General features: G+C 42.7%; 1 protein-coding gene across 1 annotated transcript in view; it reads left to right on the top strand.

Moving 5' to 3' along the window:
- The first annotated feature begins 1,931 nt into the window (after nucleotides 1-1,931).
- The window catches only part of Rtn1 (reticulon 1), a 203,262-nt gene continuing 186,950 nt past the window's right edge, over nucleotides 1,932-18,243 (top strand). The window contains exon 1 of the mRNA XM_075948794.1: nucleotides 1,932-2,744. Coding sequence (XP_075804909.1) covers nucleotides 2,504-2,744 — 241 coding nt within the window. The 5' untranslated portion in view covers nucleotides 1,932-2,503. The remainder of the gene's footprint in view (nucleotides 2,745-18,243) is intronic.

The following is an 18,243-nucleotide window of genomic DNA, read 5'->3' on the forward strand; positions in this document are numbered from 1 at the left end:
TTGTATCAATTCACCTGTTGAGCCTCCTAAGTAAAGATATTTGAGCAGATTGCTCAGTTGAAACATGATGTACACCTTTTTAAGTACTCTTTTTCTCTGTGTCTCCCCGCCCCACCTTGCAGGGAACCAATCCCAGAGCCTCACACATCCTAGACAAGTGTTATGCTACTGAGACACACCATCAGCAAAACATGTATTCTTTTCAGAATAATCTCTGAAATGAAATTATCTGGTTCCTATAATGAATAAAACATAATAGACTTAATTGTCTATTTTCCTCCATATATCCTCAAACGAGAGTATTGATTAATGGCTGATGAAATGTGGGAAATAATTAGAATTGTATCCCTATATCTATTTAATCATAAGGATACAAAAAGGTTTGTGCAGTTTGTCAAGTTTCTGATTGGTGCCTTTCTTCAGTGTTTCTCAGAGAACCAAAATATCTGTCTCCCTCACCATATTGCCACAATTCAGTACTCCTTAAGAGCCATGTAAATGTAACATTTGACCTTTCCATGCTCTTGATGTGTTAATAATGAGACTGTGAGGAAATCCCTACCTGGAATTCTTGATACTTTAAGGCAATCTAAGCAAGAGACTGGAACGATACATCCAAGTGCCTCCCAGTTGTATGACTACATTAAATTCTCTGGAACACAGCAGTAAAACAAGACTTTTCAACTTAATATCTTAAGAAGGTGCTTATTTCTCATAGATTAAAGAAAACTGTGATGATTCTGGGTAACCAAGAATTGGTTATTGTAGAAGGGGATAATGTTTATAGCTTTATTAGGATAACTGACTAATATACATTGAGTCACACATACACACATGACAATGTGGTTTCTAACCAACGCATATGCCATGAAGCCACCATCACAATGACGATAATGGACATATTCCATAGAACCTAATTTTTTCAAAGATTTATTATGTGTGTGTGTGAGAGAGGGGGGGGCGATGGTGAGCTGTCAGATGTGGGTGCTGGGAACCAAACTCTGGTCCCTCTGGAAAAGCAGCAAGACTCTTAACCATCGAGTCGTCTCTCCAGCCTCAATAATTAATCTCCAATATACCAATAATGTAAAATTTGGGTGACTGCCAGACACCCACCACATTTTCTCTAATTTATTGCTGTCCTTCGAACATTGTTGTACCTAGTACCACGAAAGATTAGTCTGAATTAGGAATCTTTATTTCCATCACTTTTAGGAGCACTCAAATGGTGCCGACTCTGCCCTTTAAACTCACAGAAAGGTGGGAAGAGAATGGTAGCTGAGAATCCTGCACAACCTTGTGCATGCTGCAGCACAGGGGCCGACCGTTTTTTAGAGCAGGGCCGACAGATAACTGTACCCCTCTGTTCTGATGCTGAACTTAGCCGAAGACTGAAAAGGCACGCAGCGTGTTATGGTTTAGGAACCAGAAAAACATGTCGAGTTTGAAAAGACAGGTCCAAGCATGGAAATGACACACGTGGGCGAGTTACCCCCCCCCCCATTAAGTATCTCCCATTGTGTCAGAGAGTACAGTAACGGGGGAAAGAGCAGCAGCAGAAGTTTCTAGGAATGTCCGTGTCTCCAGTAAAGTAGACTGCCTGAGACAGTCTGTCGTTTGTACAACTTTCAGCTGAACGCTTCCAAAGGGAGGCACAGCCGCTTCTGTATGCCTAGTGGCGTCCTGTTTGCTTTCGGTGCAACTTGGGGCAGGTCTGGGAAGTTGTTTTTTTTTATAGTGTGTCTCCTGATGGCCCATTCCTGTACTCTGTTTTGTTATTGTTTGTTTGTGTGTTTGGACCTGCTCTGGGAACTGCCAAGGGTGACGGATTTAACCTCCAGGTTGCAGATGTCTGTCTTCACTTGCCACCAACACCTGTCTTCACCAGGTCACCACTCAGATCAGTGTCCTTTCTGCACCAGGCTCTGGTCACCCTCATAACGGTGGTCCCGAGATTCCCCAGCCTTCCCTGCTCTCCTAGAGTCCCAGGACTCCATCTGGCTTTAAATTCTTGCCTAATCAGTCAACCTGCAGTCAGTACCTGCTGGTCCTCTCCTTGTATTTTTCCCCAGATGAAAGGCAGAGTCAAGTGGGTTTGGCACATCCCTTAATCAGAGCCTGCCATTAGCAGGCCCGGGGCTGACGTGCACTGGGGAAGTCTCGGACCGAGCAGGCCATTTTCACCTGCGTAATATCAGGCTTGGGAGTAGCTAAGCTGCGCTGGCACAGCAAGCAGCCTCTGGAGCAGGGGAGGAGCGCAGGCGGGCGGCCGCCCCGGGGCCCCGGAGGAAGAGGAGGGGGAGAAGGAGGAGCCGAAGCGCCCAGAGCAGCAGCCACCGCTCGGCCCGAGTTGCAGCAGAGGCAGCGACGGCGGCGCGGAGACGCTGCAGCCTCCCTGAGCCCGGAGTCCCGGTAGGGACAGCAGCAGGGAGCGCCCGCGCCCCTAGCCACCGCATCCCGGCCTTGCCAAGCCTCCGTCGTTCAGTCGGGGGCACCGCCAACCATGGCTGCACCTCCGGATCTGCAAGATGAGCCGCTGCCTTTGGCTAGCCCCGGGTCCCAGTGGTTCGGGGGCCGGGGGGAGGGGGAAGACGAAGCAGCGCCGCCGAAAGGGGCCAGGCCGGCGCGGCAGGATGGGGAGCCTGCCTGGGGGTCGGAAGCCGGAGCAGGGGTAGTGCCGCCTGGGGAACTGTGCTCCGGCCCCGCCCGGTCGCCGCCCGTCGCCATGGAAACTGCATCCACAGGTAAGCCCGGAGGGCACCACGACCCTGCAAATGGAGGCAGGGACCCTGGTTTCTGGAGGGTCCTCTAGTCCACAGATTTCCTCTGCGTTTTCCTGGCTTCCCTGCCTGGGGCACTAACCCCAGCAGGGTTCCGCCTGGCGCGACCGTAAATGTTAGCGGACTGGTGGAAAACAGCAGAGTGCTGCTAGCGGGTAGGAGGAAGAAGGCTGGCAGTCCTGTTATTTCATTATTACTCTTGTTTCAGCCTTACAGATTGTCCCTGTTGGCAAGCTTGGCTACTGCTGCGCCCCGGAACAAGTTTCTCCTTCTTGTCAGAGGCCTCGGGGCAGCAGGGCGGGCGTGACAGGTTGTGATGGTTTTCTGGGGCGTGTTTGCGCGCAACGTGCTTTGAGGGGCGACCGCAGTCGTTGACAACTAAGCAGCAAGCGGGCCTATTGCTTCAGGACCCTCCCGCTGGGTTTAGGGCAGTGAAGTGCTTCAGTGGCTTTAATTGTCCCTTTCTCTTCCCTCAAGGAATCACCACACCCTACTCCTTTCCAGTTCCTACTCCAGCTCTGCTCCCCTTCTCCCGCGCAGAAAACAAACCCCAAGGAGTCCTGCCCTTAATTCCAGAGGGACACTATGGCAGGTTTGGGAGCTGAAGCCTTCCCTCTTTATTTGCTAGTTGCTCTTTACCTGAATCTATCAGCGAGAATTAAAACTTGGAACCCCCAAATGTGAAGGTTTTGGCTGCGGATTGGAGGGCTGGGGTTGTGGCTAGAGGTCCAGGCACAATTTACCATGCAGAATGAACTCGCCTCCTACGTTTGAAAAAAACATCCAGGGGCAAAAACTCTTCCCCTGACTCATCCTTCGCAGTTATACAAAATCCTTGCCTGGTGGGACCAACCAGAGGGCCACAGCTTGTCCTTGGAGGCTAGAGAAGCTAGGTGCGTCGTGGGGAGGGATGGCTGCCTGGTTAGCGCTGTTTCCAGAAGAAATTCTGTAGGGGGTGGTGTGTTGTGCTGTAGTCTGCGAGGCTCTGCTGTTCTGAAGTGGGAGTTGTGTAGTTTTGGTGATGTAGCGTGAGGCCTGGGTGGTGGGTGTTCCCGGAGGAGGGGACGTGGGTTGGACTGGCATATGTGCTCCTGGCAGCTGATTTAGGGAAAACCCCTTTCTTAAGCCACCCCCTCTCGAGGGTTATGTGAAGTGCCTTAGGTTGTCTTAATTCTGCTCTAGAGCAAGCAAGATCTCAGCCAGGAAAGGAGATTTGGAGAATGCGTTGAATAATGAAAAGGAAAATTAGGGGCCAAGAGAGAAAAAAAGAGAAGGAAGTGAAAGAAGGCTAGGGAAGGTGGAAGGAGTGGGGGAAAGAGGAGACCAGGAGATGGCGGGGATGGGAGGGGGGAGGGGAAAGGAGGACCGATGTGAAAAGGCCCAGCAGTTGACAAACAACCACGTTTGTCACATATCAATTACTATGGGATCTAAATCTAAGCACAGTTTCCTGGTCTCTTGCAAGTTCTTGTCCTCAAATGAAGAGAAATGAAAACATGGAACGAACTGCAAGAACAAAAGGCAAATGCTAACAACCTAGAGCCTTTGGTGCCTGTAGTCTTCTTTGCTGAGGGCGGCTTACTGTTCAGAAGCTTTGTCTACTATATTCCAAATAAATTCTTTGTTTCTAAGCTTTACCTGCCTCCCATTAGTGTCTCTAAGGGCAAGCGAGTAAGAAAGAAAAAGTCTTGGGTTAGGTTACAAGTGCTAAAATGCTTAAAATGGATACAATAGAATGTTTTGATATAGTATACATTGTGGAGTTATTAAAACAAGCTGGTTAACACAACTGTGATCAGTTTTAATGGTGAAAGCACTTAAAATCTACCTAGGAATTAAACATATACAATATACTGTTACAGAGTAGTGGATAGATGGGACAGTCACCATCTTCCACAGTTAGCATCTTCACGATGAAGAGATTTTGTTTTGTCAGGTAATTTGAGGTTTCCTCTCGTAAGCATCAAATGAACTAATAAAATCAAGCAAGGTTCTAAGTTTGGGCACGAGGAGATTAAAAGGATATTCACAGACATGCATATTTGTATAGAAATGTTTGAGCTGATTGCTACTGTATGAAGGGATGTCTCATAAGATTGTTGTCTGGTTAATGTTTTAAATCTTCAAGCTCCCTACTTCATAGGCAGGATATAATGCTGGGAATGGCAGCCAAATAAGTAGCCATATGTTGAAAAATCCAATTAAAAGCGGAGCCACCCTCCTTATGTGCGAATTTTGTAGGTTTTTTTTTCCTTTTTCAGTGTAAGCAAAAATCAACAAATCAGTGACAAACCTGAGGGTAGACCATGGCGCACCTTGCTTGACTTTGCAGTTCTATATTTTGCTTTATAAATAGAAACCAGTTTTTGTGAGGTTCTGAAGACGAGGAAGCCCGAGCTCAAGGTGTCCAGACGTCTGTCTTCCGTGGTTCTGCCTCCTGGCCCCAGTGGTTCTGTCATTGTGCCCTCCAAGGGAAAGAAGGCAACGTATTTTCTCCCTTTGAAAGAATACTTTCGGCTTCAGTGTCAGTGGAGAGGTAATTTAGGCTTAGAGTGTGAGGCACTGTAAACAGACAGCTCCGTTTTCACACGCAGTATTCCCATGTAAGACAGATACAGGGTGTTTTCAAAACGGCTTTTCTGAAAAAGAACCACCAATCATGCCATCTGGCCAGAAATACTGTTATTTATTTTTATACATTGATGGTAATTAAAGTCCCCCGAGAAATAGTTCCAAAAAATACTTCTCTGTAAACTCCCAGAATAAGTGTATATATAGCTCAACACCAGTCAAGCAAGCTATAAAGGCCCATTACACTGAATGAATTTTCAGATATTCTCACTGCTTCTGTCACTTTTCTAGCACGGAAAAATTTCCAACAATAACGAGAAAATAACACTTTCTTGCTGAGCTTTAATTTTTCACATCTAAAATGCTCGTGGGCGCGTGCGATGATGTATTTGACCAAGGAGCATTCCAAGTACCACGAAGAGGCTACAGTGCCAGGGTCTCTAACTGTGGAACACTGCCAGTCTCTTCGAGTTTTATACAAAAGGTGCTGAGAGCAACTGAGATACACAAACACACGCACACACGTATATTCCTGGGAACTAGGAGCACGCAAAAACAAAAGGAGGGAAGAATGGCCTTTTGTTTACAGAAAGATTTTTGTTTTTTTTAAAAAAGAGCATTTGAATGAATTGGAACGGTAAGAAGTTGACCTATCGACTGCTTTGGGAATGAACTCATTGGCCACACGGAAATCAATGTGGAGGACTGGATGGAGAATGGTCAGGAGAAGCCAGTTCCATGTGGCTCGCCTCAGCTGTACCATTCTGTGGATAAATCTGACACAATTCTGTGGATAATTGTAAGAAGAAAAGGAAGAGTACTTTTTCAACACACGTTACTGGGGCCATGAAGTTCGTAGGTAAATTTTTAAAAAGCCAGATGTGATACTCTGTTTATCATCTACCATGATTTACATAATGGTGAGCATATTTTATACATCCCATCCAGAAAACTACAATGTTTTGCCAGCCACTGCTTCTGGAAACTGGGCAGACTGTATTCACTATCGCATGTGTTTGATAGGCATGTTTGTTTGTTTTAATTTGGAATACTTTCTGGCCATCCCCTTTAGAAGGTATAAATACTAGTCTTATCTCTTTCATATTTTGAGAAAGCTACAGCAATACTGAAGCAAGAAGCAAGTCTCCATCTTGCTTTTACAGTCTATAGAAAGAGTAAAACAGTCTGGAAACAACACAATTTATTTCTCTAGATGCAGCCTTTGGACAGATAACTTTTCGGGCAATTGAGTATGGTACATATCTCTGAACACAGAGATGCTAGGGTTAACACCTAGAAGTACTTCTACACTTTCCAAATACATCAAAATGGGTAGCATCAGGACGTTAAGCCTCACTTGATGTGTTTGAAGTCACCATTCTGTAAACTCTGCCTATCCCTCCACAGAGACCTGTTTCTGTTATTTTCTAATTTGACTACGAACTTCTAACACTGAGGTTTGGGAGGTGAGTTGTGGACCAGCGTCCATTTTACTGTCCCTCCTAGAAAGCATGGATTATTTGTAAAGTGAGAAATTGCTGGGGTTCAGTTTACCCTGGTAAATGGGCAGTTACCGAACGTCTCTGCTGAACAGAGGTCAAGGGTTCCTAGAACACGGGCCACTTTCTTTTCACATCCATGTTTAGTTTAGCCTTTTAGACACTTCCTTTTGTGTCAACTTTCATTTTCCTCATTCTCAAATCTTTGCTGGGAGCTTGACTGGCAGGTCATTGCCATTGTCCCACTTCACAAGGACATGATCATGAGCTAGTTTTCTGAGGTCAACACAAGATACACTAACGTGAGTACCACTTGCTCTAACTACACACACACACACACACACACACACACACACACACACACACACACACACATATATATATATATATAGTTATGGAAAATAAATCCATTCCTCTTTCTCTTTATCTTATTTTGCTTTTCTTCAAAGAAATAACTCTGTTAAGTATTACTCCAAGATCTTCAACCTCATTATGATTTAACCATACATATTATATATACATATATCATATATATACACACATAAGTTTTATATACATATTTTTGAGATTATAATTTAATTGGAGCAATTATCCCTTCCCTTTCCCCCTCCCAAGCCTCCTTATATATCCCTTCCCACTCTCCTTTAAATTCGTGGCCGCCTTTTTCACTATTTGTTACGTCATGTAAATGCACACATATATGTTTGTGAAAAAATATATATGTATATATATATATTTCAAATACAACCTTTTCAGGCCATATAATTATACTTGTATGTATGTTTTTAGGGCTGACCATTTGGTAATGGACAACTGATTGATGTGTTCTTCCTGGAGAAGGATACGTCTCCTGTTCTCAGCTTTCCTTAGTGGCCTATAGTTCTTTGTTAATAGATAAGGCCATGTGGGCTTTTCTCTATTCAGTCTGGCATGTTCATTGGGATCATCATTGTTCAACTCACATTTCAGTGGTCATGTTGATGAGAATTTATGGGTGCAGTCTCTGATATTGCTAGGACACAATCTCATGGGAAACTCTCTGGTCCTTTAGCCCTTGCAATCTTTCCACTCCTTCTGCAGTGTTCACTGAGCCTTAAGTATGGGAGTGCTTTGTGAGTGTATCCATTGGGCCTGGGCTCCACAGCTCTGCATTTTGATTAGCTGTGGTTTTCTGTAATGGTGTGCTGCAAAGAGAAATTTCCTTGATGGAGTGTGAAGGCTATACTTACCTGTGGGCATAAGGACAAATGTTTATAGATTCGTGCTAGGGATAATGCTGGTTTAATAAACTAGTGGTTGTCCGTTTTCCAGCAACCATGACTTCACTAGCATTGAGTAGTTAGGTAGGTTTCTAGTACTGGGCATGGTCTCCCTCTTGTTGAGTGGGTTTTAAGTCCAATTAAAGAGCTGTTGAGTACTGCTAAGACAGGTGTGCCACTACCACAGCCCTAACGCTAGCACACCATGGTGTGGTTCATAGGTATAGCTGGGCGGGGCTGTTTGGTGCCTCCCTTCTCTGTAAGCTTGCACAGTTACTTATGGTTTGATGATGAAATTATTTCCATAGTGAACTTTGAAAAATGTACTGGAGAACTTAGAGGGGGAAGAAAACAGAGGGTGTATTTTCAAGATACCAATATATCAATACAGGAGTGCTTGGCACTGGCGTCATCAAAAAGAACATATTTTTAAAAAAGAAAAACAAACTGGGTTTTTGTTTCTTTAACTACTTTTGAGATCAAAGAGAGCACTGAGAAAATCATGAAGTACAGAGCCTACTGTTTGTGGGGAATGCCGTGGTAAGAATGTATGGGAAAATGGGAAAGAACTTCCCACTTCATGTTTGCCCTGTGTGATATAAATGGACAAACAGGAAAAGCTCAAACACACAGGCTGCTTGGACACGCCTAATAAGTCTTTGTAGTTGCTGTGGTGAGACCAGTTCCTTGGGTGCAGCCACGTTATATCTCACGGCACTGAGTGGGCGGCTTTAACATTCCAAGTCTCTTTTGAGAAGACAGCTAAGGCCTGAAAGTTAAAATAGGTACTTTCTCAAAGACATAAAAACAATTGATTCTTAAAATCTGTAAAGCTCATGAGTATAAGCTAATAATGTGTTTTATAGAAAACACAAATTCTTTTGAAAGAAGGAGTATATTAATCTCCAGAAATTTGTGGTTCACTAAACTATAGCCCATGTAACATAGTTGTTTTCTTTTCAGATTCAGAATTACCATCCTATACACAACACTGATTGTGGCCTAGAACTCAACTTGTAAATGGTGTAGAAAGCTTGTTCTTTAAATGCACAAATATTATATTTCAAAGGATGGCTGATATGCCACAGGGTAGTATTAATAGGAAAGAAATTATTGTTTACCCAAAAATGTAAGATGAACTCTTCTTAAAAATATCTTTGGTCTCAATTTAAAATTTTGTTTTTGGGGAAGGAAGAGTGTGTTAGATGGTCTTATAATTTAAAAAACACAAAAGAATATATAGAGAAAAATAAATTGTCTTCATAGTTTAGTTTTGAATAAGATAGTATTTGTTTCAGTCATAATTCTACTGTTGATTTGTGAACCGCTGGTATATACCAGATGTTGTTGTAAGCACTGAGAAAAAAAAATCTGTTTCCCCAAAAGTGTATTTTTGGGGTTGGTGTTGAGGAGAGGACAGACAAGACAGCAATCATAAAGGACATCTGAAGGGATATAAGGTACCGTGGACACTGTCCAAGCAGAGATGTGGGACCTGAGGGCTAGTCAGAAAGACTCCTTTGACAAGGTGGTGCCAAATCAAATGTTTTAGTAACACTCACAGTAGACTTGTGCCAATGTCCCATTCAAGAAGGAAAGAAAGGGAATGAAATGAGCTTGGGAAGAATGGTAGGTGAGCAGAAGCTGAAAGGAAAGACAGCCCATTAGATCCTTGCCACCACTTTGGCTATTACACCGAGTGAAAATGTAAGAGGTCTTTATCCCTAGCAGGGGACCTATTTCAAGCAGCTCGCTTTGCTCATCATGTCAAGAATCTAAGACGGTAGAAGGTGGTAGATTTGGAGGAGGAATTATCAGTCAGTAGATCACACTGGACTGAACAAGAATGGTAACATTAGAGGAGATGAAAAGTGGCTGGATTCCACATACAGAATATATGTGGTTATATTCTGAAACTAACACTACATCTCAATGGACTCTGGATAGGATATGAGAGGAGAAAAACTCATTCAGATCGTGCAACGGAACTTGACTTGAGCAAATATAAAAATAGAGTTGCTACTAACTCGGCTTAGGAAGGTTTTAAAGAGGGCAGGATTTAAGAAGCAAGCAAGAAATTGGGTTTCAGAATTGTTGATTTTGAGATATCAGATACCCAGGTGTCAAGTTTTCATTGTTCAGTGGGATTGGAACACAGGGCATGAAAAAGGAAATACACATTTAGTACTTGTTGACAGAGCAATAAGATCACAAAGGAAGTCAGTTTTCACTGTGAATGGGTCAAGGGTTTCTGAGACACTTGAGTAATCAGATGTCTTCGTGGGAATTTAAGTGGCCTGTTCAACAGGTGCTGGAATATTGAGAGGGGAGTGAGGATATTATGGTCTAGGTGAAGGGGAGAGTAGAAGGGTGAGGGGAACTCAGAGAAATTCTGATAGGCTTGTGGGATTCCCTTGGAATTTGTGGTCATGAGTATATGTGAGAAAAACCATCACATAGACTATAACTCTCTCCTTCTCCTCCTCTTTCTCATCCTCCTCTTTTTTTATCTTTCTCCAGGCACATTCAGCCCAAGTTGGGTTTAGAGTAGTAAGCGAATGTTTATGTGATTTCTGTTTTTATTTCATAGTAATCCTGACTGCAGATTTGAGGCCAATGCAAATGAGTGAATGCATAATTCATCATGGGATTTGGTGGGAAGCATGAAGGGCAAAGGTGATAAACAAGGCATTGAATTGCTCTGCTGGAGAGAGGGTTCCAGAATGAGAGCCAAAAGAACAAACGGCGTCAATTGGAGAGTTAAGGTGTCTGAGATAGAGATTAGGAGGGAAGTGGGGATTCTATAGGAGCAGAAGACAAGTTTATTGAGGAGCTGAATCCAGGATGGGGAAGATGGCAGAGAAGTGAGCACCTAGATGCTTTCTAACAACACAGAACCGTGACAGATGCGAGAGAGTGGCAGTGAATGACACGCTAGTTGATATGGTTAGGGAAGAATATAGTATCTTGGGATCCAATCTATGGCATTTGAAAGGGAGATAAAAGTGGTGATCCATGAATCCATAAATATAAAATCCCAAGTATAGGTTCAGGAAAATCTGTTTAATATGTGCAGAATGTAGGAAGGAAAACTTAAAATAGTTCATGATTGGGTTTGGGAACATTGAGGACTGTAATATGAACTAGTGGTATGGGGAAGTTATGGAAATATTCTCTGCAATCCCAAGTAGTATTACTAGAAAATCTCTGATGCACAGAGTATGAGGTAATGGTTCCCTGCCTGTTGTAGGGGCCATGTTCTGAGGCATTGGTGAGCTATGTAAGATAAGGAAGGACAGCTGTGGACGAATAAAAAACAGACCATCTAGGAAATTGCTGGAAGACAGCAAAGATTGGTAACAAGAAGAAAATCATTCCACGCGGTGCTTCATTTTATGAAGCAGAAGGAGACAAGAGGCAGTTGGCTTCCCAGGGTAGAACAGAGATGAAAGATCTGGAGATGTGGATTCCTGCTGAGTGAAGAAGAATGGTAGTTAGACAAGGCTGGGCAGAGACTGTCTCCCAGCGTTCAAGCAAAAATGAGGTTGTTGACTTGGTAGGGAATTTTTGGAAGGAAGATATGCTTAAAGCCCAAACTCCACGCCTTCCCGGAAGAGAGTTGCCTTCTATCCTCAACACTGTATTTTTACATAGATCTCAAAAGCAAATTCAGAAGTCACCTAGTAAAACTTGGAATAGTATCCATCATTAAAAACCACAGTTAACCTCAAAATAATGGCCTATCACACACTCTCCATAAAAGCGTAGCTTTTTAGAACCCATCTTGATTTCTCTACTGTAAAGAAATTTCCCTAGCACAACACTTAAGAACTTGGACATTTTGTCCAATCTTGGGTCAGCAGCCTACATATGAAGCTTGTGATCTGCAAACATTTTTCATTTTTATTTTTGAGCTCTCTTCCCTCTTTTTCTTTTGTATCAGATCTAGCTCCATAAATACTCAAAATAACATTCCTAAAATATTTTGGGAATTTATTAACCAGTTCTGTTATGCTAAAAGCCCCATATGATTTGTTCTTCATCCCCCTGCCTCACTATCTCTATTTATTCACATAAGACTAAGTTTGTGCATTGCCTTCTGATGTATGTTTTCATCTAGAACAGTCTTTCTAACTTCCTGACATGAATTTTCTAATTCATTTACTGAATCAGATTATTATAAAATCAATTATAGACCAAAATCTTTATCATCAGTGTAAGGAATTTTTGAATATTGTATATATTTGAACTTTGTTTTGTGTTGCCTGAGGTTTTCTTATTTGGTGAGGCAGTCACGATTTTTGTGACTGGGTCATGACTGTAGAATGGGCTTTCCTCTTCCCAGAATTTTCCTGTTCTCATTGTCCTGCTTCTACCTCCTGCCTGGCTACTGGCCAATCAGCATTTTATTAAAATACAATTGACAGGGTACAAATGATTGTCCCACAGCACACTCCACCCCCTTTTTTTAAAAAAAAAAGAACTCTGAATCTAATATCCTTTGTTTAGCTTTTCATTAAAGATCAATTCTTACACAATAGGAAGTTATATTTGATTACTGTAGATCTAGTTGATAGAAACAAAAGTCAAGTTCATCTCAGTCTGTGACCTGGACTTTTCAACTCTGAAAAGTTAGTACTTCTCAAAATGAGGTCTGTAGACTTCTTGCTTACATGTAGCTACCCATGGACCTTCAAACAGGGGAGCAAACTTGCCAAATGCAAGTTAAAGCTACCAGAAGCACCAGTTCACTTAGTTGCTGTTCTGTTGCTGTGATGAAACATCACGACCAAGGCAGCTTAAGAAAAGGAAACACTCAATTGGGGACTTGTTTGCAGTTTCAGTGATCATCATAATGGGGCACATGGCAGCAGGGAGGCAGGCATGGCTCAGGAGCAGTAGTTAAGAACTTACATCCTGATATGCAGGCAGCAGACAAAGAGAGAGTGAGCCTGCGCTTGGCATGGGTTTTTTGAAATCTCAAAACCCATTCCCAGTAACCCATCTCCTCTACCAAGACCACACACTTCCTAATTCCTCCTGAATAGTTCCACTAACTGGGGGCCAAGCATTCAAACATATGAACCATTCTCCTTCAAACCATCACACCAGATTACAGGGCTACTCCGTTATTCTTGGTATTGTGCTAGAATCTGGGGGAAGAGAGGGCATGGATTATGTTTTACCCACATTTCCTCCAGAATGTATTATCCTCTAGTTGGGAAGAATGACCAACGTATACAAAAGGAGAAGCTCAGGGCAGGGTACAGCAGGTACTTAAATGGATGGTGCAAACTTCATGTCTGTCAAGTATTGTTTGACCCGTCCCATCAAAGTGTGGAGTGTCACAGCCAAAGGACAGAAAGGACAGAAACAGACAGAAGAAGTCCCAGGGATGTACAGGGGTTGGTTGGAAGAGGTCACTTGTGCAATAGGGGATGTGCAATGAAGCCCACAATTGGTCAACCCATGACCTTATGGGATCTGCCACTTGGTCTTGGGTCTCATCAGGATAAAGTCTTCTATAACGAATATTCTGGAAAGATGGAGATCTCAGACTTCCCTTATCCTTCCTACTTAAAGGAAAACTAAGAAGCCCCATGTGTTATATATGAAATACATATAAACAGACTGAAATATGGAGAGAAGTCGGAACCTTGTGATGTGATGTTGGACATAGCAACAAACTCTATAGGTTTCCTTCTTCTTAATATATCTCAGACTAGATCCCGGGGAAGCTAACCACAGGACGACACCAAAGGCCATGAGCAAAAACATCCACCCAAAGCCAGCTCTTCCCCTCAGTAAAGAAGTATCCAGCAGTGCTTGACATTTCTGGGCAATAAACTGTTCTGTCTGGAGATAAGCACAAAATAAATGGAGGCTCAATTCCCACCGAGAAACTCAGCCTTTTGCCCCTTAAGCTGTTGAGAGGCTCCTAAGGGAACAAGCTTAACCCAATGGCCAGCCAGTGTCGTATTATAGGAAGCCAAGGGAGAATGAGGGGTCTTATCACTGCTCAGGAGCAAGGATACTAAATAGTAAAGCCCCTTCCACCTCTTTCAGCCTGAAGGCAGAAGTCTTTTTCATCAAGGTTGTCAGAGCATTTCAGGCTGACCTCATTGGTCCAGGTTACAATAGGAAACAATTGTTATGGAGCTAGAAAGACAGTTCAGTGGTTAAGCATATGGCGGCTTATAACTCTCTGTAGTTCCAGTTCTAGGGGGTCTAATGTCCTCTTCTGGCCTCATTAAACACCAGAGACATATACGGTATATAGTCATACACTCATGAACATAAAAATGACCATATCTCTGAAAAAACAACCCAACTGTTATTCTAAGAACCAACATGAACCAGAATGACAAATGGCATCCCAACATTAAAAGTAGAAATCACCTGTCAATGATTTTAAAGGAACTGCCACAAAAATAATTTAATAAGTAATTACAAATACGTGTAGAGCAATAGAATAGAAATAGAAAAACCCAAAAGAAGTAACAGCCGTAATGACCCGGACATGGCGGCACAAACCTGTCATTGTAGCCCTGGGGATGGTGAGACAGTGTATTAGCCTGGTGTACACACGATGACCCTGTTTCAATCAAATGAAATGAAATGAAACCGAACAACCACCCTATAAGGAAGAGCAAGCTTCATCTGACAAGTGCAGTATCTGAAAGAACTGACCGGTGCATCTCAGTGGGTGGGCTCATCGAGAAAGTAGTCAGACTAGAGTAAAGGTCAGTGCGCTTGAAGATGAGCGGCCCAGCCTGGGCCGGAGAGAGAAAACAGACTGAAAGCGGAAGTGGGTAAATCACAAAAGCCTTTGATCCACTGCACAGGACTTGTTTTCCTGGCAGTTCTCGCTTCAGCCTTGGTCTTCAGACGGAAGTGGCCTTGAGATGTTTCTCACAAGCATAGGACTCCCAGTTCCAGCCTTGTGTGGACACTAAACAGGAGCACCTGCAAGCCAAGTTCTTCATACAGAATTTGCACTTAGTACAGAATTTACTGGGCTTTGCCAGACTCTCTGCGTTTAATTCTTATCACCAAAATGCAGAAGGTAGAGTTAGTTCTGCATCCAAGGAAGCTGAAGTTAGAGATTATGCAACATGTCTGAAGTCACACAGCTAGCAAGTGGCAGCTTCAGGCCTCAGACCCTCAGACTGTGGCTCCTCTTCTCAACGACTTGGCTCCTCCCCCTGCGCCTCTACTGGGCTGCTCTTGTGTAACATACACTTTATAATCCTGACAGTAAAAGTTGCACATTAAGTACAGTGTGAATCTGTATGAAATCTACACTAGAGCAATCATGAAATGTTAGTGGGAGAGTAGTGGCTAAAACTCAGGTAAGATAGAACCTAGCGGTCCTTACCCATGAGTCTCAGCCAAAAGCAATGATTAGCTGCATCTTAAAAGGAGTTTGGTAAAGTGAGTAGCAACATTCTGCTGTAGACCGCTCAGACTAACTGCTTGAGTCATGTCAGAGGACTGTGGGTGCAGAGCTGGGTCACTTGTATAGAAAAAAGCAAGGGTTTTTGGTAACTGCTGATTCTAAGTCAGTGGGACAACATAGCCATCCCTAAAAGAATGAACATTTAGATTCAGCTCACCCCAGACATAGATGTGCAGGGCCCAGCAGAGTCCTAGATGCATTGTCAGGGCAAGAATAGGAGGAGAAATCTTGACTGCAGAGGGAAGAGCTGAATGAAGATGGACAGCCTGAATATATGGAGATAGAATAAATTATGACAGCTGTCAGAAAACACACAAAGTATGGCCAGATGGCTTAGGAACTCACTCAGAGGCGAAGGACATGGGCTTCAGTATCATCAGAGCTATAAAATGAGGGGGTAGTCCACACTACTCTGCATGGGAAGCAGACACCTGTCACGGGAGGCGTGCAATCACAGTGGTGCTGGTTGGTTCTATGACAAAGGACTTAGGAGAGAGGGGCTACGTTAGATCAGTAATTTTTAAAAAGTCTTTCCAGGATTGTGGATGCTTGTTGAGAGTCTGATGAAGCTTTGCAATCTTTTCCCACGGAACTATACGAACACCATCTTGTACACAAATTTTTGCTCCCTGCTTCCAGGCCTTCCCAGGTTATGAATGTCTTTAACTCTTTAGAATTCAATGACCCAGACACTTTCAAATAGATCACTGTTTCCTTAGCAGCTATAGTTTCAGAGTTCAGTGAAACTTTACTGAACCACACATTTGTTTGTCCAATGAATATCTAGCTAAGCACTTACTACAGACACACAGGGTATGAAGATGAATGGATGATGTAAAGACAGAGTCAGCAAAGCAGGAATATGGCCAGGCTATAAGGGAGAGCCGAGGGGGTGAGATCTCAGAGGCATGAGTGATGTCATATTCCTTTGTCATATTTTAACTGTAGCATGCGTTGCCTCCTGTGCCCTTTCTGCTTGAGAGTAAGCTAACTAACCTCACCTCCAGCCAGACAGTACCTTCTAAGTACTCTTTTTACAGACATTAATGGTGCTTATCACACAATTAATATGTTTAACAAAGCTTTTTATTCTACACAATTGAAGAGTAAATTGCAACTCAGCATGTTTGAATTATCAGGATTGAATTTACATGAGTTTATTTTTTAAATAAATTTTTATTTGTTTTGAAAAAAATAAATTTATTTTTAAATTGAATTCATGGTGCTAGAATAGTGATTATTTTTCATTTTACCAGAAATGGGAAGAAGAACTGTTGTGGGATTTCCCTCTGTATGCTGTGATTACCATTGATTAATAAAGAAAATGCTTTGGACCTATAGCAAGGCAAAACTTAGCTAGGTGGGGAAAACTAAACTGAATACTGGGAGGAAGACGGCAGAGTCAGGAGAAACCTTGGAGCCACCACCAGAGACAGACATGTTGGAACCTTGCTGGTAGGCCACAAGCCTCATAGTAAAACATAAAATACTGGAAATGGGTTAATTCTAGATGTAAGAGCTAGCTAGCAATACACTTAAGTGATTGGCCAAGCAGTGATTTAAACAATACAGTTTTCTGTGTGCTTATTTTGGGAATCTGGGCAGCTGGGAAATGAACACGATGCCTTCTTACAACAAAGAACAAACCCTCATTATTGTACTATGTTTTGTATCTATTTCCTTCATGTCCATTTTGCTTTCTCTGCCATGCTCTGCCATGTATCTAGGGAGTGTCCACCTGAGGAGCACCATACTGTTTGGGCTTCTCATTCACCAGGCTTGTGAGCCAAATGATACCTTTCCTCTTTATATCTTACCCAGTCTCAACTATCTTACTAGAATATCATAAATTGGATGAAGAAATATTTCATAGAAATTGTATAGTCTTTTAAGCCAAGCATGTCTTGTTGGTAATTGGATGTTTGCATATCCCGAGTCTTAAAAAGAAGAGTTGATTTATATATTTCTGTAAGTAATAGGAAGGAATTAAAATGTGTTTTAAGAGGGGAGATATTATACTTTTAAAATAAATAAGCCCCAAAAGTAATCCATCTTGAATGTGTTATGCATTAGGTGTGGGGCCACAAGGCTGTTTGTGTTACTCACTTATTGTTTTAAAGACAGTGATTCACTGCTCAGTTTTTTTATTATTATTAAATCACAATAATGCCCAGGAACATTGATTCCTGTCTTAGTTAGGATTTCTGTTGCTGTGAAAAGACACCATGGCCACAGCAATTCTTATAAAGGAAACCATTTGATTGGGGCTGATTTACAGTTCAGAGGTTTAGTACATTACTGTCATGGTGGGAAGTATGGTGGCCCACAGGCAGACATGGTGCTAGAGAAGTAACTGAGAGTTCTACATCCTGAGCAGCAGACGTCAGGAAGAGGGAGTGATACCAGGCTTGGCTTAAGCATTTGAAACCTCAAAGCCCACACCCAGTGACACATTTCCTCCAACAAGGCTACACTTCCTAATAGTGCCACTTCCTATGACCCTGTGGAGGTCATTTTCATTCAAATCACCACAATTTCTAAAAGGAATTTCATCATATTTTATTAAAAATGAAAGACTCCATTCTTCTGCCAGACGGGGGAACCTAACTCAGCCTCCAAGGGCCTATAGACTGAGTAAGGGCAAAGCCACATCCTTAGCTCCTAAATCTTCGGTG

The sequence above is a fragment of the Microtus pennsylvanicus genome, chromosome 14 (assembly GCF_037038515.1).
Source record: "Microtus pennsylvanicus isolate mMicPen1 chromosome 14, mMicPen1.hap1, whole genome shotgun sequence".
NCBI classification, from domain to species: Eukaryota; Metazoa; Chordata; class Mammalia; order Rodentia; family Cricetidae; genus Microtus; species Microtus pennsylvanicus.